General features: G+C 54.7%; 5 protein-coding genes across 6 annotated transcripts; all 5 read left to right on the plus strand.

Annotated features, from left to right (window-relative positions):
* Positions 1 to 1,502: 1,502 nt before the first annotated feature.
* Positions 1,503 to 1,877, plus strand: LOC126379023 (histone H2B). Its single transcript, XM_050027606.1, has one exon. The coding sequence runs from the start codon at positions 1,503 to 1,505 to the stop codon at positions 1,875 to 1,877; it is 375 nt and encodes a 124-aa protein (XP_049883563.1).
* An 8,270-nt stretch (positions 1,878 to 10,147) lies between these two features.
* LOC126378975 (histone H1B-like) lies at positions 10,148 to 11,037 on the plus strand. The gene has a single exon (XM_050027539.1). It carries the CDS (start codon positions 10,222 to 10,224, stop codon positions 10,924 to 10,926), a length of 705 nt encoding a protein of 234 aa, XP_049883496.1. The 5' UTR covers positions 10,148 to 10,221; the 3' UTR covers positions 10,927 to 11,037.
* Positions 11,038 to 17,107: 6,070 nt separating this feature from the next.
* Positions 17,108 to 17,803, plus strand: LOC126379020 (histone H2A). Its single transcript, XM_050027603.1, has one exon. It carries the CDS (start codon positions 17,108 to 17,110, stop codon positions 17,480 to 17,482), a length of 375 nt encoding a protein of 124 aa, XP_049883560.1. The 3' UTR covers positions 17,483 to 17,803.
* Positions 17,804 to 17,994: 191 nt separating this feature from the next.
* LOC126379022 (histone H2B) lies at positions 17,995 to 18,582 on the plus strand. Its single transcript, XM_050027605.1, has one exon. It carries the CDS (start codon positions 18,208 to 18,210, stop codon positions 18,580 to 18,582), a length of 375 nt encoding a protein of 124 aa, XP_049883562.1. The 5' UTR covers positions 17,995 to 18,207.
* Positions 18,367 to 22,924, plus strand: LOC126378981 (histone H4). 2 transcript variants are annotated; one of them, XM_050027554.1, is made up of 2 exons: positions 18,367 to 18,375; positions 22,613 to 22,924. In XM_050027554.1, the coding sequence occupies exon 2, from the start codon at positions 22,613 to 22,615 to the stop codon at positions 22,922 to 22,924; it is 312 nt and encodes a 103-aa protein (XP_049883511.1). In that variant the 5' UTR covers positions 18,367 to 18,375. The 2 variants fall into 2 exon arrangements, with proteins under 2 accessions (XP_049883511.1, XP_049883510.1); XM_050027553.1 differs by lacking the exon at positions 18,367 to 18,375 and adding an exon at positions 21,443 to 21,821 and having other exon boundaries at positions 22,606 to 22,924.
* Positions 22,925 to 23,114: the final 190 nt, after the last annotated feature.

Here is a 23,114-nt window from a genome sequence, read left to right on the forward strand (position 1 = left end):
TCGGGACACTTTCCCACGGAATGGAAGCTCGGCCGGGTGATTATGCTCCCGAAGCCCGGGAAGGACACAATGAAGCCGGAGAGTTACCGTCCAATCACTCTCCTTAGCACGCTGTCGAAGACTTTTGAGAGGCTATTACTAACGCACCTGCAGCCACACATCACACCGCGGGATGAACAGTTCGGGTTCAGAGCTGGCCACTCCACGACATTGCAGCTAACAAGAGTACTGCACTACATGGCGAGAAACATGAACAAGAGGGAGTTCACCGTCGCAGTACTCTTAGACATGGAGAAGGCTTTCGACAGAGTATGGCATGAGGGACTGCTGTACAAACTGTCGAGGCCACCAGCACCGAGGAGACTCGTCAAGATAGTTGCGGCCTTCCTCGAAGGGAGGAAGTTTGTGGTGGCGGTGGAAGACGCCACCTCGACAGAGCGGCCCATAAGAGCCGGAGTCCCTCAGGGATCGTGCCTGTCCCCAGCACTCTACGCCCTCTACACGGACGACATCCCGGTGGAGGGCCAGGTCCAACTCGGCCTCTTCGCGGACGACGCGGCGTTCTTCGTGTCGTCGTACAAGTCCGAGCACGCCGTCGCAAAAATGCAGCCCACACTTGACGCCCTTCCCGACTGGCTGGACAAATGGCGACTGAAGGCCAACGTCGCGAAGACCCAGGCGCTGATTACGGGGAGAAGTCAGCAGCCCACGACTCTCAAACTGCTGGGACAGGACATCCCATGGCAGCCCTCGGTGAAATACCTGGGGGTTACCATAGACAGGAACCTCAAGATGGCTAAGCACGTGTCCACCGTGCTACAAAAGGCGAAGCAGGCGCGGTACAACCTCCGCCCTATACTCGATTCCCGCCTGCCCCTGCGCACCAAGCTAGGGATATACAAGACGTACGTGCGGTCCCGCCTAACCTACGCGGCGCCCGCATGGTACGCTCTTGTATCCGAATTACAGAGAGAAAAGCTCCGTGCGCAGGAAAATTTATCGTTAAGAACGATTCTAGCAGCCCCTCGTTACGTCCGCAACCGGACGATAACGAAAGACCTCAGATGGGAGGGCCTAGACGCCTTTATAAGTCGTCTCGCGCGGGTGATGTTCGACCGCGCAGACAACTCCAGCCATCCGTTTGTCCAGGGCCTTGCGCCGCTTCACGCGCGCCCCCCGGACAGACGTGGACGAGCCCTACCTAGAGAGCTCGTACAGTGAGGTTCCTACCTCCAAGCCGCAGATAGGCCATCGCAGCATCTAAGCCGCAGAATGGCCACCCAGCACCATGGCGGTGCACCCAGCCGCGCCAGCAAGGCAACCCAACCCCGGCTGGTCGTAACCAGCCGCGATTGACACTTCTGCAGGGGCTCCAAGAGCCCGGAAGACACCCCGCGCCCACAAGGGGGCGCGTGAGAAGGCTTTACGTCGGCGCGCACACGTCTCGTCCCGAGTCTATCGTATAACGCACACGCTCTCAGTTTACTCGTTCATTAGTCGAAATGCCACCCAAGACAAGCGGAAAGGCAGCTAAGAAATCTGGCAAAGCCCAGAAGAACATCTCCAAGTCTGACAAGAAAAAGAAGAAGCACAAGAGGAAGGAGAGCTACGCCATTTACATCTACAAGGTGTTGAAACAAGTACACCCCGACACCGGTATCTCTAGCAAGGCCATGTCCATCATGAACTCGTTCGTGAACGACATCTTCGAGCGTATCGCCGCCGAAGCATCGCGTCTCGCTCACTACAACAAGCGTTCAACTATCACATCGAGGGAGGTGCAGACCTCCGTGAGGCTCCTTCTGCCCGGTGAGCTCGCCAAGCACGCAGTATCCGAGGGCACCAAGGCCGTAACCAAGTACACCAGCTCCAAGTGAAGCGTCCACCGACCGACTACATACACAGGCAGACGACTAAAACAATCTGCCGTGCGTGTGTGTTCGCGCCAAACGTACAAAAGGCCCTTTTCAGGGCCACAAACTCGTTCAATATATAAAATATTATGTTTCAATGATGATCCACAATCGATATAATATAATTAATAATGTTGTTATGTTATGTAAGTAATTTCAAATAACGTAAGACACGGTAGAAAGTAAATTGAAAAATTAAGTTAAAATTAACTACGACATTAGAATAATGGTGATGTAGGAATTTTGTTTGTTGTTTAGTAAGTCAAATCAACTTATGTACATAAGTGGAAATATTTATTTACACACGCATAATTATGATGATCATAAAGAAATGTACCTATGAGTATATAAAAGAAAAAACAAAATGCACCACTATCACGAATAATAATTTATAATATAAACTTCAGGTGGCGCTGTTGTCGTTTCGGAGTCCTCTCCCCGCGCCCCCCCTCTCCACCCGCCCGCGAACGGTCCATTATACTATATATAAAAGAAGGTAGGGGAATAGTGAACTAGGACCGCCCGAGGTGCCATTGAGCGTAACCAAAAGTGTAACCAAGAAAGGTAGACGAATCCAAACCGAAACCGTAGGAGGGTGAGCAAGGAAATTACAAGGTAACCAAGTATTTTTCTAACGCGGGTACTCGGTTAGGGGGTTTGGTCAGTCTACCCACACTAGGAAAAGTGTAACCAAGTGGTAGGGTAGCTGACCAAACCAAAATATTCGGATACCGCCACTCGGACCAACATCGCGCCTTGCGACTTACGGGGTCTTATTGGAGTAAGACCCTAAGTAAGTCGCACCCGGGACCGCTATCCCGGCGGGGACAGCGTAGCACAGGAGTGCCGGCGTGGCAGGAGATCGCGTGGCGCAACCAAGCGAGGTTGCGCACCGTGAAGAAAACCGCGCCATAGGAGTCGTGGCGGGCACCAACGCCAAGGATGGAAACGGAGGAGGTAATAGGAACCCCCCCCACCCCGACGGAAGAAGACAAACAGCGGGCGCTGCAGGCGCTGCGAGAAAGTTACGAGGCTGATCTCGTAACGTTCGCCGCCCTCCTTGAAAGAGGGGCGATCTCGCAGGGCCTGCGGCGCTGGACAGCGTCGTACTTTCGAATAATTGAATCCGGGCTCGGAGAGAGGAGCGAGGTGCTCCCGGAAGATGAGGTGACGGAGGAGTGGGTTAACGCCCTCTCCCCCGTGCTCCTTGGTCTGCAAACAGCCACCCCACCCGCAAGCGCGGCGAACGCAGCTAAGAGGAAGAGGGACAGCCCCGAACAGAGCGCCACACCCGCGCCCAAAAAGCCGACGGAGGTGCGCAGAGGCGACCCGCGCCGCCTGAACCCGACGGCGGACGCAGCCGCTGCGCCGGCACCCACACCGTCGACCTCATCTAGTGTGAGCTACGCGGCGGCCGCAGGCAGGCCCCCCGCCGCCCCAACCACGTCAGCCCCGGCCCAGCAGGCCGCGCCCAAGAAGCCGAAACCCCCCACGATCGTGGTGGACAGACTACCGGAATGGACGCGCCACTTTCAGGCGCTTGCGACCCAGCTCGGCCGACCTCCGCACGGACGTCCGTTCGGAAACGGCATACGCTTCACACCGGAAGACGAAAACGAGTTCCGAGTCATCCAGGCTTACCTGGATAGGCTCGGACAGGAGACGGCCCCATATTATGCCATCGCCCCGCTAAACCAAACGCCGCTGAAGGTGGCGATCCGAGGGCTGCCAGCGGACACGAAGCCGGAAGAGATCGTAGACAGCCTCAAGGAGAAAGGCATAGCGGCAATCTTCGCGAAGCATATCCGTGCCAGGGCAGGCAGGCCCGGCTGCATTTTCTTCGCGGAGATTGAACGCTCACAACAAGCCGCCGCAGCTATCTACAGGGTCAATGAACTACTGATGATGCCGGGGGTCACAATCGAGCCCTGGAGAGGGAAGAAGGGGCCCGCGCAGTGCCACCGCTGCCAGGGGTTCAGGCACAGCTCCCATAACTGTCACCGCCCCATGGCGTGTGTCAGGTGTGGGGGGGACCACCTGGCAAAGGAATGCCCCAGACCCAAGGAAGAGCCGGCCACGTGCGCGAACTGCAAAGGCCCGCACCCGGCAAATAGTGTCGCATGCCCGACATTAAAAAAGGAGGCCAGGAACAAGAAGGCGGGACTCGCTCTCCGCAAAACCGGCCCACCCCAGCGGACAGTACAACGACCAACGGTGCAGGAATCGGCCCCTGCATCACTGATGGCACCCGCAAACGCGCCCGCGGCGCGCAACTCGGCGCGCACATTCCCAGCTCCAGCCCTAGAAAAGGGGAAGAAGAAGAAGGGGAAAAAGAAAAAGACAGGCCCCGCTGTGAAAAGCAAACAGGACGCCGCGGAGAGCCCCCCGGAAAGGGAGGCACTGGCTCAACTCCTACGCAACTTAACAAACTGCGTATTAAGCGGCAAAATCGACATCACAGGATTGCTCCCGCCCAAACCCGCAAATGGATAAAAACAAGGCCACGAACAAGCTGCGCATGGTGCACTGGAACGCCGAGACGCTCAATGGGAAGATACTCTTGCTGCGTCACTTCACTCAGCAGCAACAGCCGGACATTATGCTGATCAGCGAGACGCATCTTAGACCCAGCCAACCCCTCAACGTTCCAGGGTACCATGTGTACCGCCAGGACCGAACCACGCCAGACGGACTGCCCTACAGGGGACTGGCAGTCCTGATAAAAAGGAGAGTGGTCCACCAGATCGTGCCGCAGACCCCGCTGACAACTCTCGACGCCCTGGGGGTGGACGTTCACGTAGGCGCAAAGGAACGGCGTATATACGCGGTGTATCGGCCACCATCGAGAACCACGCTTGCATCCACCGCAGTGGCGGAAATTAGAAGCCTACTACATCCCACGATGCCGACCATCTTGGCAGGAGACTTAAACGCCAAGCACACGGCTTGGCACTGCTCGGCAAACGACACCATGGGCTCCCAGTTATGGGCAGACTCCATAACTTACGACTATGATGTCTCAGGACCCCGTGAAGCTACACGAATTGCGCCAGTGTCTACGCACCGCGACAGTGTCCTAGACATCATAGTCTACCGAGGCCTAGACGAGGAGCCCATGCAAGAGGTGCTGACAGGATTACCGTCAGACCACCGACCAGTACTGGTAACAATCAGCGAGAGCCCCACATCTATCCTACCCACACGGCCCAGGCGTATCACCGACTGGGAGAAATTCGAAACGGAACTATCGGACTTCAGACGCCCAGAACTAATAACTACGGCAGAAGAGGTCGATACGGCAACCAAGGAAATATCAAACCGGATCCTGTTAGCCATCAGCGCAGCAAGCAGTCTCAAACCCACAACGGAGAAACGTCAGCCGCTCCCGAGGAAATTACGCCTACTCCAAGAAGCCAAACGTGAGGCTAGAAAGAAATGGCTGAGGACCAGGTTTCCAGCCCACAAAACAGCTCTAAACAGGGCCACTGACGCCATGAAGGCAGCCCTCTTCGAGCGCTCGGCGGAGGTATGGGAGAGCAAAATCTTGGAGGCACAGGAGGATGTACCGTCGGTGCACCGCCTGTGCAAGAGCCTGACCTCCACCACTGATCCCATACGGCCGCTGAGAGGGGCGGACGGTTGCCTCCGCTACAAGGCTACGGACAGGGCGGAAATCCTAGCCGACAGTCTGGAAGCCCAGTTCTCGCCCCACGACACCTGCGACCCAGCCCATACAAAAATGGTGGAGGAAGCCCTCAGCGAGTACTTCGCGACACCGACGCACGACGAAGAGGAAACACCCCTAGTCTTCAGTCCGAGACAGGTGCACCGGACGCTGACACAACTGAACGTACGGAAGGCACCAGGAGGGGATGGTATCCCGAACGCCGCCCTGCGAAACCTACCGAGGAACACAATAATAGCCATGACACAGCTGTTTAACGGAATCATGCGCACGGGCCACTTCCCAACGCCATGGAAGTGCGGGAAGGTGATCGTTCTGCCGAAGCCAGGAAAAGACCTCACAAAACCAGACAGCTACAGGCCCATTACACTACTCCCCACCATCTCCAAAGCATTCGAGAGAATGCTCCTGTCGAAGATGGCTCCTCATATGACTCCGAGAGCGGAGCAATTCGGATTTCGACAGGAGCACTCCACCACACTGCAGCTCACCCGCGTACTGCACGAGATGACCTACCAGCGCAACAGGGGGAATTATACAGTGGCGGTCCTGTTGGACATGGAGAAGGCGTTTGACAGGGTGTGGCACGACGGGCTGGTATACAAGCTGTCAACGTCCTCTCTCCCCCGCCGGATAGTCGAGGTCCTGCGCTCCTTCCTGAGTGGCAGAACGTTCCAGGTGGCGGTAGAGGGCGAACATTCCTCCGCACGCCCCATCACCGCAGGAGTACCCCAAGGAAGCTGCCTGTCGCCATCCTGTTACGCCCGATACACGGACGACATCCCAGTGATCGGCGACACCATGCTGGCGCTGTTTGCGGACGACGCAGCCTATCTAACAAGTTCGATGAACGCAAAACACGCAGCGAGAAAAATTCAGAACACACTGGACGCCTTACCGACCTGGCTGAAGAAGTGGCGCTTGAAGGTCAACGTGGGGAAGACTCAAGCGCTGCTGACAGGGAGCAGCCTACTACCATCACCCCCAACTCTCATGGGGGAGAAGCTCGTATGGTCCCCGACGGTAAAGTACCTCGGGGTCACCATCGACCGCGGGCTAACAATGAGCGCGCATGTGAAGGAGACCGTATCCAGGGCTAAGATAGCCAGAAGGAGACTTAGCCGTCTCCTCACATCAAGACTGCCGCTCAGAGCCAAACTGATGGTCTACAAAGCGTACGTCAGGTCGCGGCTGACGTACGCAGCGCCGGCATGGTACGGCCTCGCGGCCGAACACGAAAAAAAGAAAATCAGAGCCCAGGAGAACCTGAGCCTTCGAACAGCGGTGGGAGCAATCCGCTACCTGAGGAACTCGACGATATACCGGGACCTGAGCTGGAAGGGAATCGACGAGTTCGTGAAGGGACTAGCGGAAAACATGTTCGATCGGGCAGCGCTCTCCTCCTGGGAGCACCTGACAACCATCGCACCGCACCACACCAGGCCGCCTGACGACCCCACCGCGCCCCCTCCGAGGAGGAAGCGCCCCCATCACTACCCGAGGGACCTCCTCTCGCCCGGGAAGAGGGAACCAGGGCAGTTGAACGTGAACAACAAGGACAATAACGAAGAAGACCAGCCCGCGCCTAAACGCAGGCGGCTCACTGGGCCTCCCCCAACGGGGTCTCACCCGGTGGGCTAGACCGCGAAGGCGGGGCCAACACCTAGGGACCCTTCCGTAGTCGCGGAAGGCGAGGAATGCCACCTTAAGGGGCGAAAGCCCCAGAAGGTTTCCCCCACACTACAAGTGTGTGAGAAGACAACGACGTAGTGAACTATTCAGTAAACTCTCGTACGTTGACGTTGCAGGTTCTCGTTCGCGCGCGCGACTAAAAGATGGCCCGTACCAAGCAGACAGCTCGTAAATCGACCGGTGGTAAGGCGCCGCGTAAACAACTCGCCACCAAGGCGGCTCGTAAGAGCGCACCAGCAACCGGTGGTGTCAAGAAGCCCCATCGCTACAGGCCCGGCACCGTCGCCCTCCGTGAGATCCGTCGTTACCAAAAGAGTACCGAATTGCTGATCCGCAAGCTGCCGTTCCAGCGTTTGGTGCGTGAGATCGCTCAAGATTTCAAGACTGATCTCCGTTTCCAGAGTTCCGCTGTGATGGCCCTCCAGGAGGCGAGCGAGGCATACCTCGTCGGTCTCTTCGAAGACACCAACCTTTGCGCTATCCACGCGAAGCGCGTCACCATCATGCCAAAGGACATTCAGCTCGCTCGCAGAATCCGCGGGGAACGCGCCTAAAATACACGCGCACGCACACACAGCGCCAAAGACCGACGACGCGCGCACTTCCCACCGTGCGCGTGTCTTGTTTGTCTTTACGCTTCAAAAGGCCCTTTTCAGGGCCACAAGAGTTTCTGTTATGATAATATAGTTTCAACGTATTTTAACATCGCATACAAACAAATTATAATATATATAGTTTATATATATATATAGGTATTATAATATTAGAGAATACACAAACGTACATATAAATTATTGCAACATAAATTAATGAATAACCTTATTTTTATTTACATAAGACTTTGTTAAAAAAGTTGAAACGTTAGGTATTACTTAATTTTCCGGGTTGTATATATTATTATTATTATAGGAAAGAAGAGAGTAGCGTATGTACATAACGGAATTTAATTTTAATATTCAAAAACAATGATAATAGAAGGAAAAAGAAAGAATCGAATTCTACCGCCGCTTTTTTAATATTTTCGTTATAATATATAAGTAGGTACCTAATATGAGATGTCTCGGGAGTGTCGTCGTCAGTCATTTGTTTGGTATTATCTCTCCCCCCTCGCTCGCTACACTACCACCCCGCGAACGCGACGATTCTGTATATATATAACGGCGTTCGAACATTGTTTAGCCACCATTCGCCCGTTGAGCGTCGTCACTGCGTCGCGCGTCGTGCGTGTTTGTGTACATTTAGTTTCGTGTTTTTTATAAAAAACATATATAATTATGACCGGTCGCGGTAAGGGAGGCAAAGGTCTGGGAAAGGGAGGAGCTAAGCGTCACAGGAAGGTACTCCGTGATAACATCCAAGGTATCACCAAGCCGGCCATCCGTCGTCTCGCCCGCAGAGGAGGCGTCAAGCGTATCTCCGGTTTGATATACGAGGAGACTCGTGGTGTCCTCAAGGTGTTCCTCGAGAACGTGATCCGCGACGCGGTCACTTACACCGAGCACGCCAAGAGGAAGACCGTCACTGCTATGGACGTCGTCTACGCTCTGAAACGTCAGGGCCGCACCCTCTACGGTTTCGGTGGTTAAGTCTACCATCGCCGCGCCGGCGTCATCGCCCACCTCGTGTGTGTGTCGGTCGAAAGAACAACAACACACAAATCAAAAAGGCCCTTTTCAGGGCCGCAAATAGTTCATTGTTGTTTTACAAAATGTTTCACGATATTACGTCGATACTATATAATAAATAACACCTCAATATGTACAAGTTACGAATATACCCAGCAGCCGAGTGGGTAAAGTTGCTTGTGATCATCGAGGCCCGTAGGGCGCCGAGACGCGGCGGTGTAGGCGTCTCAACTAAACACAATCCCTTGCATACAGTAACTTACTCACTCACTCACTAACTCATTTAATATTTTATAATTAGTCAGTCAATTCCATGTTATTTGGATAGGTACCCTATAAGTATACATAATAATATCTAGTACTTACCTTCCTTATGTTAACGAATCTAACTAGTAAGGTGAGCGAGACGTGCGAGCGTATTATACATATTTTATTCATAATTTTTTTTTTTTAAGATTTATATCTAATTTAAAATAAATAAATAAATCAAGTGAAATACATACACTTGTGTACAACAGATGCGGTCTGTGTGTATGTACGACGTGTATGAGAGATTCTAGATAGAGAGAGAGCGCCGTGAGTTGTGTGCGCGTGGACGTTCGACGGATTTTTAGCGTTTAGAGTTTTATTAACACACATTTAATAATAATAGTATATATCCTTATATAACGTATTACATAATTTATTTAAAAAATATATAAATTATTGCAATAACAAAATCTATACGTCCCGAATAGAGCCGTCCGTAGTTGTGAAGAGTAGGGTACGAGTGTTTTACGACCTCCAACATTTACACGTTAAAAATCGTCAAAATCATTGGAAATATGCAATATATTGTTATCGTATAGAAGGTCGGGAACCTAGGCGTTGAATTATCGAACATTAGACACCGACGCGTTAATTTTTATAGAGAAAAATAACTTTTGAAGTGGACACTAGGTGAGCGACGACACCAAAGGTGAATATAAACGCTTTTATCGCCGTATTCGATACGTTTACACGTTTAAATAAAATTTAAACAGTTGGTAGAACTCAAAAATAATATCAATATACGTATATTTAGTCACAAATATTTATATATAATTAGTTTTATCGATATTCATCGATACGTGTAAGTGAAAAGTTGGAAGTTATCATACGAGAAAACGTCTCGCGACACAGCGGCTCTCCTTACAGTATTGCTCCGCTCGTGGGGTCTGTGGCGCCACCTGTACCGGGCGCACGCACGAAGTTTCATACATACAACTCGTACAGTACACACAGTGTTATTAAAAGTTAGTTACTTACTTACTTTAATATTGCGAAAATGGCCGATACAGCAGTCGCATCCGAGGCTCCCGCACCGACGACGCCCGCGAAGAAGCCGAAGGCGTCCGCCGCCGGCGCCGGTGCTAAGAAGCCGAAGGCGAAGCCGACCCACCCGAAGACATCTGAAATGGTAAACAACGCCATTAAAGAGTTGAAAGAACGAAGCGGGTCCAGCCTGCAGGCGATCAAGAAATACATCGCCGCCCAGTACAAGGTCGACGCTGAGAAATTGGCTCCGTTCATCAGGAAATATCTGAAGAGCGCCGTCGAATCCGGCGCCCTGATCCAGACCAAGGGCAAAGGTGCGTCCGGTTCGTTCAAGTTGGAATCAAAGTCCTCCTCCGGCAAGAAGCCGGCGTCCAGCAAGGCTGCGGGCGCCAAGCCCGCCGCTAAACCGAAGAAGGCAGCCGCCGCGGCCGCCTCGCCCAAGAAGGCCAAGAAACCGGCCGCTTCCTCGCCGGCCAAGGCTAAATCGTCCGCCGCCGCCGCCGCCACCAAGGACAAGAAGGCGGCCGCCGCCAAGAAGAAGCCCGCCGCGGCCAAGAGGGCCGCCGCTCCCGCAAAGGCGAAGAGCGCCGCCGCACCGAAAGCAAAGAAGACCGCCAAGCCGCCCACGAAGAAACCGAAGGCGCCGAAACCCAAGAAGGCCGCCGCTACGCCTAAATCTAAGGCCGCCGCAGCGAAGAAAGCGTCCAAGAAGTAAACGCGCCGCCATCGCCGCAGCCGCCGCCGCACCAGCAGCAGCAGCAGCAAACAGCCGCGCGCGCGCTTTTAAAGCAACGCGCAACAAAAAGCCCTTTTCAGGGCTAACAAATTGTTCCGATACTCTTATATACGGTTTCATACTATTCTACATCGATATGAAAAAAAAAAAAAAAAAAAAACAAAAACCTACCTAACCTCCTCTCTACCGATAAAAAACACACCATATAGGTAAATTTTAAAAATAACCTCACTTCACCAAACAATACAACACGTACAATGAATCAATAGATTATAGGTAATAATAGATCATAATCATCCATAATATTTACGTATTTTTCGATACTGCAACTAGCGGATGCTGCGCGAATTAAAAAAATATTACAACACCTATAATAACACACCTAGGCTAGGTATATACCTACCTATATAAAAGATTGCTCTCATTCTACCATAATATATTATACATACATAATATTATCTTAATTATTTATTAAGATACACAACGTAATATCATCGGTTAATTAACTTCATTAGTGATTCATACTAATCGCTCAAATTTTCAATTTCTCTCTCTCAAACGGGTGAAACACACCCCGCCCGCCCGCGAACGCACCCACCCGCCCGACTGCCCGACTGCCTTCCTTGCTGCGCGCGCATCACGTCGTTCATTCGCGTTTTGTCTCGCTCTAACTGCGCGCAGACCCCACTATTTGTGACACTCGCGTTTTCTATATAAATGTCCGGCTATACGGCCGACGTTTTTTTGGAGTGCCTTGCCTTGTTATGAGTTGGATGCGCCATACGCCATTTTTCTCTTTTAAGTACGCTCGGACAGCATAGTTTTTATTCGCGAGAATTCGCGGGTGGTTGCTGAGCAACCATTCGCCGCGAGTTCGACCTAGTGGGTATTCGATCTTTTTCGAAATACCCACTAGCGGGGATTGCCTTTTCACACTAGGCCGGCGCGGTTGACTCGCCCCTCCGTGTGTCCGAACCCGGTCTGCCACCAGCGGCAAGCCCCGGGCAAGGATACACGGCGACAGGCAGTCTGTCAACCCGCCAGAGCTGTCGCGTCAAGGCAATTTCGCCCGACCTGCCATGGAGGGACCGACCCCCCCCACCCCCGCGCGTGCCGCGACACCTGTTACCGCCGCGACACCTGCTACCGCCGCGACACCTGCTACCACAAGCAGGCCATCGTCCCGTGAGCGAATGCCGCCGCCTACGCCGCGCTCCGCTCCCCCGCACCCGCCCCCGACTTCGTCGTCGGGTTCAACCGCCCCGCCAGAGTCGCCGTATCGTCATGCGGCGGAGACACCCCGCGAACAGTACGAGAAGGACCTCGTGATCTTGGCTAGATTACAGAGGACTTCCCTGTTGTCCGTCGGGATGCTCCGCTGGATGGCGACCTACGTGCGGCTCATGGAGTACGACTTGGGCGACACCGACGAGCTGGCCCCGTGCGACCTGGCAGCGCTCGAGCTGCAGGCCCAGCTCCCCTACTCACTGCCGCCTGTGCCGATCGCGCGCAGGAAAAGACGCCCTAGCGGCGACGAAGAAGACGCCACCAACGCCCACAAGAGGCACTGCGCGGAGCTCCTCCGCATCTGCCGCTCATCGCGACCGATCGCGACGCCGCCCGATGAGGCGCACCGGCGCTCACTGAGCGCAGGAAGCACTCCGCGCCCGCCGCCGCGCGCCCCTACGCCCCCGTCCGCACCTCAGGAGCAACCACCGCGCCCGCTGCCTACCCCGGTAGCGAAGCCGCGCCCGCAGCCGACGGCCCCCACACAGACACCGACAACATCTCAGCCACCAAGGGACCCCAGGATTAAGGGTAAGCATCTTTTAATGCCTACCCCCAAACCAACAAACTCTCAAGTCCAGTCGTCGGACCAGTTCCGCACCCCACCGACGTCGCCGCCGCCCAGCACGACCGGCCGCACGGCTGCTCGTCCGCCCTCTGCGGCTCAAATAACAGTTAGGCCTACCACGGCCGCACCCCAACCACCGCCGCCTACACAGGGGAGGGCTCCCACATTTGCCGCCGCGGTGCGGCAGCACCCCACCCTCCCAGCAACAACAACCACCGCCGCAAAAACAGCCACAGGACCAACTCCCCAAGCTACCCCCCAAACGGGACCGAAACCGCCTAGGTACCCTCCACTAGTAGTGGAATACCTACCAGACTGGGCCAAACATTTCAAGGCCATCGCCCAGGAACTGGGGAGGCCCCCGAACGCGCGCCCATTCGGCAAGGGGGTGCGTTTTACACCGGCGGACGAGGGCGAATATAGGCTCATCCAAAGGTACCTATCTCAGCTAGAAACACAAACAGAGATTTCTTGGTTCTCTTACGCCCTCCCCGAAGAGAAGAAATTGAAAGTCGCCATCAGGGGCCTCCCGGTGGAAACTGACCCGGAGGAGATCCGCGCCGCAATCGAGGAGAAGGGTTACAACTGCGAATACGTAAAAAGCATCCGGGCAAGGGAGGGAAGGCCCGGCTGCATCTACTTCGCCCAATTGTCGCGCACCCCAGAACCCACCCCCGACATCTACGAGGTGACCGAACTTTTATGCATGCCGGGGGTTAAAATCGAGGCATGGAGGGGTAAGAGGGGGCCAGCACAATGTCATCGCTGCCAGGGCTTCCGTCACTCCTCTCACAACTGCCACCGCCCCATCGCCTGTGTCCGTTGCGGAGAGGGACACGCGGCCGGTGACTGCCCACGCCCGAAAGAGGACTTGCCCACTTGCGTGAACTGCAAGGGGCCACACCCGGCTAACCACACGAGCTGCCCCGTGTTCCTGAGGGAGGCCAGGAACAAGAGGGCGTCCACGGTGGCTCGCACCCGGACCGCAGCACCCACCGCCCCAACAAAAAAGACCTACAATCCGCAAGCGCCTGTTGCAAAGGCAACAGTTACAGAGACCGCGACTGGCTCTTTGATGGCCCCAGCCAGACCGGCCTCAGCGCGTCAGCCCGCTCCCAACCTACCGCCGCGGCCGCGCGGAGGGAAGGGTAAGAAAAAAAAGACGAAGAAAGCAGGGAAAACCGGCCCTCACGGACCGACGGCGCCCCCCCCCACCTCAGCCAACACTACGCCGGCCCCGGAGATCGACGCTTTGCTCGCACTTTTGAGGCAGGCGCTTCTGGCCACTCCAGGGACATCGTCGACTATTCTCAGCGCAGCCACGCAAGGACTTCGCAATGCATAAGTCACTGAGGATAGTCCATTGGAACGCCCACTCATTGACGGGGAAAATGCTCCTACTGAGAAACTTTCTAAAAGAGCAAAGCGTCGACATTCTCTTAGTCAGTGAGACCCACCTGCGCAGCTCGACGGTCCTCAAGGCGCCCGGGTACATCGCGTACAGAAGGGACGAGGTGGCCCCCGATGGCAAGCCATACAGAGGCTTGGCCGTGTTGGTGCGGAGGACCATTGTCCACCAGCCCGTCGATTCCGGGCAGTACCAAGATCACTATGCTCTCGGGATCGACGTGCAAGTGAACGGCAGTGACCTCCGCATCTTCGCGGTCTATAGACCGCCCTACGACCTGTTCGACACCACCTTCTTCAAAGACCTCCTAAACGGACCGATGCCCACTATCCTCGCGGGGGACCTCAACGCAAAACATCCGGCCTGGAACTCGCGTGCCCGGAACGAGGCGGGGAGGAAACTCGCGAGGCTAGCACAAGACGAAGACTTCGAAGTCACCGGACCCACCCAGCCCACGCATTATAACACCTGGGGCACATGCGATGTACTGGATATAGTGGTCAGCAAAGGTCTACGCACGCCGCCATATCAGGAGGTCCTTCCAGACCTCCCCTCCGATCACCGTCCGGTCCTGCTTACCCTGAACGAACTCCCCACCAGGGTACAAGCACCCCGAAGCCGCACCGTCATCGACTGGGAGACTTTCATCACGGAGCTGGAGGAGAAATCCCACACCGGCCCAGTCTCATCGGCCGACGACGTAGAAAGAGCCGCCAAGCTACTGACCGCCGACATCGATAGCGCTCTAACAACCGCCTCACACACCGTCCCGAGAGGCGAGAGGAGGCTCTCCCTCCCGCCGCGGTTAAAAGCACTCCTCGAGGACAAGCGCCGAGTGCGACGGCAGTGGCAACACTCTGGCTGCCCTACACTGAAGTCAGAGCTAAACCGCCTCACAGCCAGAGTGAAGGCGGAGCTGGTGACCCATGCTGCCTTGTCGTGGGACAATTATATCGCCTCGATAGATGACGACTTGCCCTCAGTACATCGTCTATGTAAAAATCTTGGCATGAAGAAGGAAGCAGTACGCCCGCTGCATGACGAGAATGGCCAGCCGAGGTACAAGGCCCAAGATAGGGCGGAGATCTTCGCCGAGTGCCTCGAACAGCAATTCACCCCGAACCCGACTGCGAACACACCCCATGTGGCTGCAGTCCATCAACAACTGGAAGAGTACTTCGCAACGCCGATTGGACCGGAAGAGGACCCCGTCTTCTTCTCACCCGGCCAGGTGAAGAGAGCTCTCCAGAAAGCTAAGCCCAAGAAGGCCCCGGGCGCTGACATGATCCCAAACATGGCACTGCGGACACTTCCCCCGCGAGTCATAGTGGCGGTGACACGCCTGTTCAATGGGATCATGCGCTCGGGACACTTTCCCACGGAATGGAAGCTCGGCCGGGTGATTATGCTCCCGAAGCCCGGGAAGGACCCTAAGAAGCCGGAGAGTTACCGTCCAATCACTCTCCTCAGCACGTTGTCGAAGACTTTTGAGAGGCTTCTACTAACGCACCTGCAGCCACACATCACACCGCGGGATGAACAGTTCGGGTTCAGAGCTGGCCACTCCACGACATTGCAGCTTACAAGAGTACTGCACTACATGGCGAGCAACATGAACAAGAGGGAGTTCACCGTCGCAGTACTCTTAGATATGGAAAAAGCCTTCGACAGGGTATGGCACGAGGGACTGCTGTACAAGCTGTCGAGGTCACCAGCACCGAGGAGACTTGTAAAAGTCATTGCGGCTTTCCTCGAGGGGAGGAAATTTGTGGTGGCGGTGGAAGACGCCACCTCTCAAGAGCGGCCCATAAGAGCCGGAGTCCCTCAGGGATCGTGCCTGTCCCCAGCACTCTACGCCCTCTACACGGACGACATCCCGGTGGAGGGCCAGGTCCAACTCGGCCTCTTCGCGGACGACGCGGCGTTCTTCGTGTCGTCGTACAAAGCCGAGCACGCCGTATCTAAAATGCAGCCCACACTTGACGCCCTTCCCGACTGGCTAGACAGATGGCGACTGAAGGCGAACGTCGCGAAGACCCAGGCGCTGATCACGGGGAGAAGTCAGCAGCCATCTACCCTGAAACTGCTGGGACAGGACATCCCATGGCAACCCTCGGTGAAATACCTGGGGGTTACCATAGACAGGAATCTCACGATGACTAAGCACGTGTCCACCGTGCTCCTCAAGGCGAAGCAGGCGCGGTACAACCTCCGCCCTATCCTCGATTCCCGCCTGCCCCTGCGCACCAAGCTAGGGATATACAAGACGTACGTGCGGTCCCGCCTAACTTACGCGGCGCCCGCATGGTACGCTCTTGTATCCGAACTACAGAGAGGAAAGCTCCGTGCGCAGGAAAATCTATCACTGAGAATGATACTAGCAGCCCCTCGCTTCGTCAGCAACCGGACGATAGCGAAAGACCTGAGATGGGAGGGCCTAGACGCCTTCATAAGTCGTCTCGCGCGGGTGATGTTCGACCGCGCAGACAACTCTAGTCATCAGTTTCTTCAGGGCTTTGCGCCGCTTCACGCGCGCCCCCCGGAGAGACGTGGACGAGCCCTACCTAGAGAGCTCGTACAGTGAGGTTCCTACCTCCAAGCCGCAGACAGGCCATCGCAGCATCTAAGCCGCAGAATGGCCACCCAGCACCATGACGGTGCACCTAGCCGCGCCAGCGAGGCAACCCAACACCGGCTGGTCGTAACCAGCCGCGATTGCTACATCTGCAGGGGCTCCAAGAGCCCGGAAGATCCCCCGTGCCCACAAGAGGGCGCGTGAGAAGGCTTTACGTCCGACGTTTTTATTATACCCACTGACTTCGTACGTTGCGGTCGACTATTGCGCGGTGTCGCAATAGTGTTTTTTGTGTGTGTTTCAAGTTAAATCTATCTCAATCATGTCCGGTCGCGGCAAAGGTGGTAAAGTAAAGGGCAAGGTCAAGTCCCGTTCCAACCGTGCCGGTCTACAGTTCCCCGTGGGTCGTATTCACAGGCTGCTCCGCAAGGGAAATTACGCCGAGCGCGTCGGTGCCGGTGCTCCGGTGTATCTCGCCGCCGTGATGGAATACCTGGCCGCCGAAGTTCTCGAGTTGGCCGGTAACGCCGCACGCGACAACAAGAAGACCAGAATCATACCGAGACACTTGCAGCTGGCGATCAGGAATGACGAGGAGTTGAACAAGCTCCTGTCTGGCGTTACCATCGCCCAGGGTGGTGTGCTGCCCAACATCCAAGCGGTGCTCCTTCCCAAGAAGACCGAGAAGAAGGCTTAAGCGCGTCCGAACCAACCTCGAAGCGGCCCTCTCCCTCTCTCTATCTACTACGACGACGACGAGGGGACGGGACCCCAACGTTAAAAAGGCCCTTTTCAGGGCCACAAAATTGTTCAATAATCATAAAAAAGTTTCTAACGGTTAAAACAATCGTCGATATATGTGTACTTTTGACATAATATTAATAATTACATAACTTACATACATACATATTAGCAAGCAATTACGATATTAGTGCAATACCTAATAATTATGGTGAATAAATAACATGTCATCACGTACACGTATGTACCAACGAACCCCGAAAAGGGGTGAGCAGACACACAGACTCGTCGTCATTTTAACAATTTGACTGTTTTTGAACTATATAATTGAATCAAATCAAATTATTGTCATTAAAGATAATCTAAAGTGAAAAATATAATATAATACAAAATCTACGTATAAGTAAACGTTTCAAAAAATAAATAAAAATATTACGTATTACGTATGTGTGGGGGGGTGGTGTCAGAGTCGGTCGCGGTGTATAGCGGCGATAGCGAATCTACCCGTCCCGCTTTATTACCACCGAGGGACGCGATTGGTCCGTTTAATGCGCGCAAAGCCCGCTAGTAGCGTACCGAAAACTTGATGTAGGTTCGATTTTTTCGACCGGCGCGCACACGTCTCGTCCCGAGTCTATCGTATAACGCACACGCTCTCAGTTTACTCGTTCATTAGTCGAAATGCCACCCAAGACAAGCGGAAAGGCAGCTAAGAAATCTGGCAAAGCCCAGAAGAACATCTCCAAGTCTGACAAGAAAAAGAAGAAGCACAAGAGGAAGGAGAGCTACGCCATTTACATCTACAAGGTGTTGAAACAAGTACACCCCGACACCGGTATCTCTAGCAAGGCCATGTCCATCATGAACTCGTTCGTGAACGACATCTTCGAGCGTATCGCCGCCGAAGCATCGCGTCTCGCTCACTACAACAAGCGTTCAACTATCACATCGAGGGAGGTGCAGACCTCCGTGAGGCTCCTTCTGCCCGGTGAGCTCGCCAAGCACGCAGTATCCGAGGGCACCAAGGCCGTAACCAAGTACACCAGCTCCAAGTGAAGCGTCCACCGACCGACTACATACACAGGCAGACGACTAAAACAATCTGCCGTGCGTGTGTGTTCGCGCCAAACGTACAAAAGGCCCTTTTCAGGGCCACAAACTCGTTCAATATATAAAATATTATGTTTCAATGATGATCCACAATCGATATAATATAATTAATAATGTTGTTATGTTATGTAAGTAATTTCAAATAACGTAAGACACGGTAGAAAGTAAATTGAAAAATTAAGTTAAAATTAACTACGACATTAGAATAATGGTGATGTAGGAATTTTGTTTGTTGTTTAGTAAGTCAAATCAACTTATGTACATAAGTGGAAATATTTATTTACACACGCATAATTATGATGATCATAAAGAAATGTACCTATGAGTATATAAAAGAAAAAACAAAATGCACCACTATCACGAATAATAATTTATAATATAAACTTCAGGTGGCGCTGTTGTCGTTTCGGAGTCCTCTCCCCGCGCCCCCCCTCTCCACCCGCCCGCGAACGGTCCATTATACTATATATAAAAGAAGGTAGGGGAATAGTGAACTGGATCGCTGCTGTTCGCACGTGCTCGGAAGCAATTCGAACGTCTACCCACACGAGCTGCCTTAGACGGAGAGAAGCAGGGGGGGGTATTTTTACCAAAATACCCTCCTGATTCCGCGGTACCAAACGGTATCACCGTTACTGCTCCTACCAACCCCCGGCCTCCCACCAGCGGGTCTCACCGGGGAGGGAGCGGTAGCGTGTGCTCTGCCAGGCGGACCGCCAAGCTTCGCACGCGGACAGCCACACACCGCGCCCTAGCCGTAATTGGGGTGAACATGGCTCCCCCAACGCCCGGAATAACGAAGCGCAGGTCGCGCGTATTTGTGCGCACCTGCGCTTCCCTAACCCACGCTACCGCTGCAATGGTAGCCATGACGCCGACCACCATACCGCCATTCAGTGGCGCAACTCACCGGCCGCCCGCTTTCCCGCTGCCCCTGCCCCAACTTCCGGGAACAGAGGCCGCGGCAAAGAGGACCTCCACGCCGCCGGAACGCCCCTCACCGCAACCCCGCGCGAGGACTACCCCGCCGACTGCACTCTCCATGCCCTTACTGGACATGGAGACAACGCCGCCGCGATCATACGCGGCGGTGTTAAACACCAACCCGGCTTCGCCGCCGCACGCGCCGCCGCGCCCGTCCCTCCGGACGACGCCCACGCCATCGCCGCCGTCGATGAAGACCGCCCAGCAGCCGCCGCTCGCACCCGCGAGCAAGAAGATCCCGCCTATCGTGGTCGACCGGCTGCCCGACTGGCCTCACCACTTCCGCAAGCTGCGGGAGTTGCTGGGCCACATCCCCAACGCGCGCCCGTACGGGAAGGGCGTCCGCTTCCTGGCGAGGACCGAGGAAGAGTTCCGGCTCTACCAGCGGTACCTCACCACCCTGGAGAGAGCCACGGGACTCTCCTGGTTCGCGTACGCCCCACCGGCGGAGCGCTCGCTGAAGCTGGCCATTCGTGGTCTACCCATGGATACCAACATCATGGAGTTGGAGGAGGAGCTGCGCACACGCGGCTTTGACCCGCAGTACATCCGCCCCATCCAGGCTCGCGAGGGAAGGACAGGCTGCCTCTTCTTCGCGGAGATCCGCAGGACGCTGGGTTTCCAGCGGATCTACGAGGTCTCCGAGCTCCTCTGCATGCCCGGCGTCAAGGTCGAGGCGTGGAGGGGACGAAGAGGAGCAGCGCAGTGCCACCGCTGCCAGCAGTTCCGGCATAGCAGCCACAACTGCCACCGCCCTGCTGCCTGTGTCCGCTGTGGTGAGAACCACACGGCCAAGGAGTGCCTGCGCCCCCGGGAAGTTCCGGCAACCTGCGTCAACTGCGGGGGAACACACCCGGCGAACAGCTCTTCCTGCCCGGTCAAGTTACGCGAGCTGCGTAACACCAAGGCGGGTGCGGCGCCCATGACCGGCGCAAGAAGAGCCACTCCACCAGCAGCCTCCACTGTGGACCCCAACACCGAGCCGACCGCGCGGAGCTCGCTTATGGCCGCGGCGAACGGCCCAGCCGGGCCCAAGCCGCAGAGGCCTAAGCGCATCCGCAAGAGGGCAAAACCGGCCCCCACTGCCACCACCACCGGCGAGCAAATCGACGTGGAACCTGCCCTGCCGCAGCCCTCTACTACAGAGACAGCAGCCGCCGCCCCTCCCAAGGGGAAGAAGGCGAGGCCCCGAGCGGAGGCACCCGCAGATTCCGCCAACGAGGAGAAGTTGGAAGTGTTGGAGCAGTCTATCCAGCTGCTCCACGACATCCTGGCGGCCATCCGCACAAGGACTGACCCAGTGCCCATCATCGTGGGAGGCCTGGCATCCCTGCTGGGCCAACTCACCGGTGGGCACTGACTACCAACACCGGACTGGACCGGGGCTGCCCACATCCACTACTCCTCGCCGAGTAGTTAGGATCGTGGCCACCCCCCGGGGGATGAGTTGACGCTTCCAGTGGCAGTGGAAGCAGTCCTCTCCCCCCCTCCAGCCGACCCGACACCAGCTGCCCCGGCGACGGAGCAGCTCCCCGGATATGACACCACCGCCAGCTGACGGGCGCTCACTGGGCCTCCCCCAACGGGGAACCACCCGGTGGGCTCGACCTCGCTGGCGGCACCACGGACGTTCCAACATCGGGCTCACGGAGGGGCGTTCTCGCCCGCCGTGTCCCAAACCCCGAGACACGCCCGTTTTTGCGGGCGGCGAGCGCAGCCACATCAAGGGGGCTCAGCCCCGAGGATGTCTCCCCGCCGCGGGCTTCGCCCGCGACGAGAAGAAACCCAACGAAAATAGTGAACTATTCAGTAAACTCTCGTACGTTGACGTTGCAGGTTCTCGTTCGCGCGCGCGACTAAAAGATGGCCCGTACCAAGCAGACAGCTCGTAAATCGACCGGTGGTAAGGCGCCGCGTAAACAACTCGCCACCAAGGCGGCTCGTAAGAGCGCACCAGCAACCGGTGGTGTCAAGAAGCCCCATCGCTACAGGCCCGGCACCGTCGCCCTCCGTGAGATCCGTCGTTACCAAAAGAGTACCGAATTGCTGATCCGCAAGCTGCCGTTCCAGCGTTTGGTGCGTGAGATCGCTCAAGATTTCAAGACTGATCTCCGTTTCCAGAGTTCCGCTGTGATGGCCCTCCAGGAGGCGAGCGAGGCATACCTCGTCGGTCTCTTCGAAGACACCAACCTTTGCGCTATCCACGCGAAGCGCGTCACCATCATGCCAAAGGACATTCAGCTCGCTCGCAGAATCCGCGGGGAACGCGCCTAAAATACACGCGCACGCACACACAGCGCCAAAGACCGACGACGCGCGCACTTCCCACCGTGCGCGTGTCTTGTTTGTCTTTACGCTTCAAAAGGCCCTTTTCAGGGCCACAAGAGTTTCTGTTATGATAATATAGTTTCAACGTATTTTAACATCGCATACAAACAAATTATAATATATATAGTTTATATATATATAGGTATTATAATATTAGAGAATACACAAACGTACATATAAATTATTGCAACATAAATTAATGAATAACCTTATTTTTATTTACATAAGACTTTGTTAAAAAAGTTGAAACGTTAGGTATTACTTAATTTTCCGGGTTGTATATATTATTATTATTATAGGAAAGAAGAGAGTAGCGTATGTACATAACGGAATTTAATTTTAATATTCAAAAACAATGATAATAGAAGGAAAAAGAAAGAATCGAATTCTACCGCCGCTTTTTTAATATTTTCGTTATAATATATAAGTAGGTACCTAATATGAGATGTCTCGGGAGTGTCGTCGTCAGTCATTTGTTTGGTATTATCTCTCCCCCCTCGCTCGCTACACTACCACCCCGCGAACGCGACGATTCTGTATATATATAACGGCGTTCGAACATTGTTTAGCCACCATTCGCCCGTTGAGCGTCGTCACTGCGTCGCGCGTCGTGCGTGTTTGTGTACATTTAGTTTCGTGTTTTTTATAAAAAACATATATAATTATGACCGGTCGCGGTAAGGGAGGCAAAGGTCTGGGAAAGGGAGGAGCTAAGCGTCACAGGAAGGTACTCCGTGATAACATCCAAGGTATCACCAAGCCGGCCATCCGTCGTCTCGCCCGCAGAGGAGGCGTCAAGCGTATCTCCGGTTTGATATACGAGGAGACTCGTGGTGTCCTCAAGGTGTTCCTCGAGAACGTGATCCGCGACGCGGTCACTTACACCGAGCACGCCAAGAGGAAGACCGTCACTGCTATGGACGTCGTCTACGCTCTGAAACGTCAGGGCCGCACCCTCTACGGTTTCGGTGGTTAAGTCTACCATCGCCGCGCCGGCGTCATCGCCCACCTCGTGTGTGTGTCGGTCGAAAGAACAACAACACACAAATCAAAAAGGCCCTTTTCAGGGCCGCAAATAGTTCATTGTTGTTTTACAAAATGTTTCACGATATTACGTCGATACTATATAATAAATAACACCTCAATATGTACAAGTTACGAAATAT

This window comes from Pectinophora gossypiella, chromosome 27, assembly GCF_024362695.1.
Source record: "Pectinophora gossypiella chromosome 27, ilPecGoss1.1, whole genome shotgun sequence".
NCBI lineage: Eukaryota > Metazoa > Arthropoda > Insecta > Lepidoptera > Gelechiidae > Pectinophora > Pectinophora gossypiella.

What these genes read in the sequence shown, in the direction of transcription:
- LOC126379020 (XM_050027603.1), top strand. Translation starts at nt 17,108, where the DNA reads ATGTCCGGTCGCGGCAAAGGTGGTAAAGTAAAGGGCAAGGTCAAGTCC.
- LOC126379023 (XM_050027606.1), top strand. Translation starts at nt 1,503, where the DNA reads ATGCCACCCAAGACAAGCGGAAAGGCAGCTAAGAAATCTGGCAAAGCC.
- LOC126379022 (XM_050027605.1), top strand. Translation starts at nt 18,208, where the DNA reads ATGCCACCCAAGACAAGCGGAAAGGCAGCTAAGAAATCTGGCAAAGCC.
- LOC126378981 (XM_050027553.1), top strand. Translation starts at nt 21,484, where the DNA reads ATGGCCCGTACCAAGCAGACAGCTCGTAAATCGACCGGTGGTAAGGCG. An exon ending in GACACCAACCTTTGCGCTAT is followed by an intron (nt 21,822 to 22,605) that starts CCACGCGAAGCG and finishes ATAAAAAACATA; the next exon opens with TATAATTATGACCGGTCGCG.
- LOC126378975 (XM_050027539.1), top strand. Translation starts at nt 10,222, where the DNA reads ATGGCCGATACAGCAGTCGCATCCGAGGCTCCCGCACCGACGACGCCC.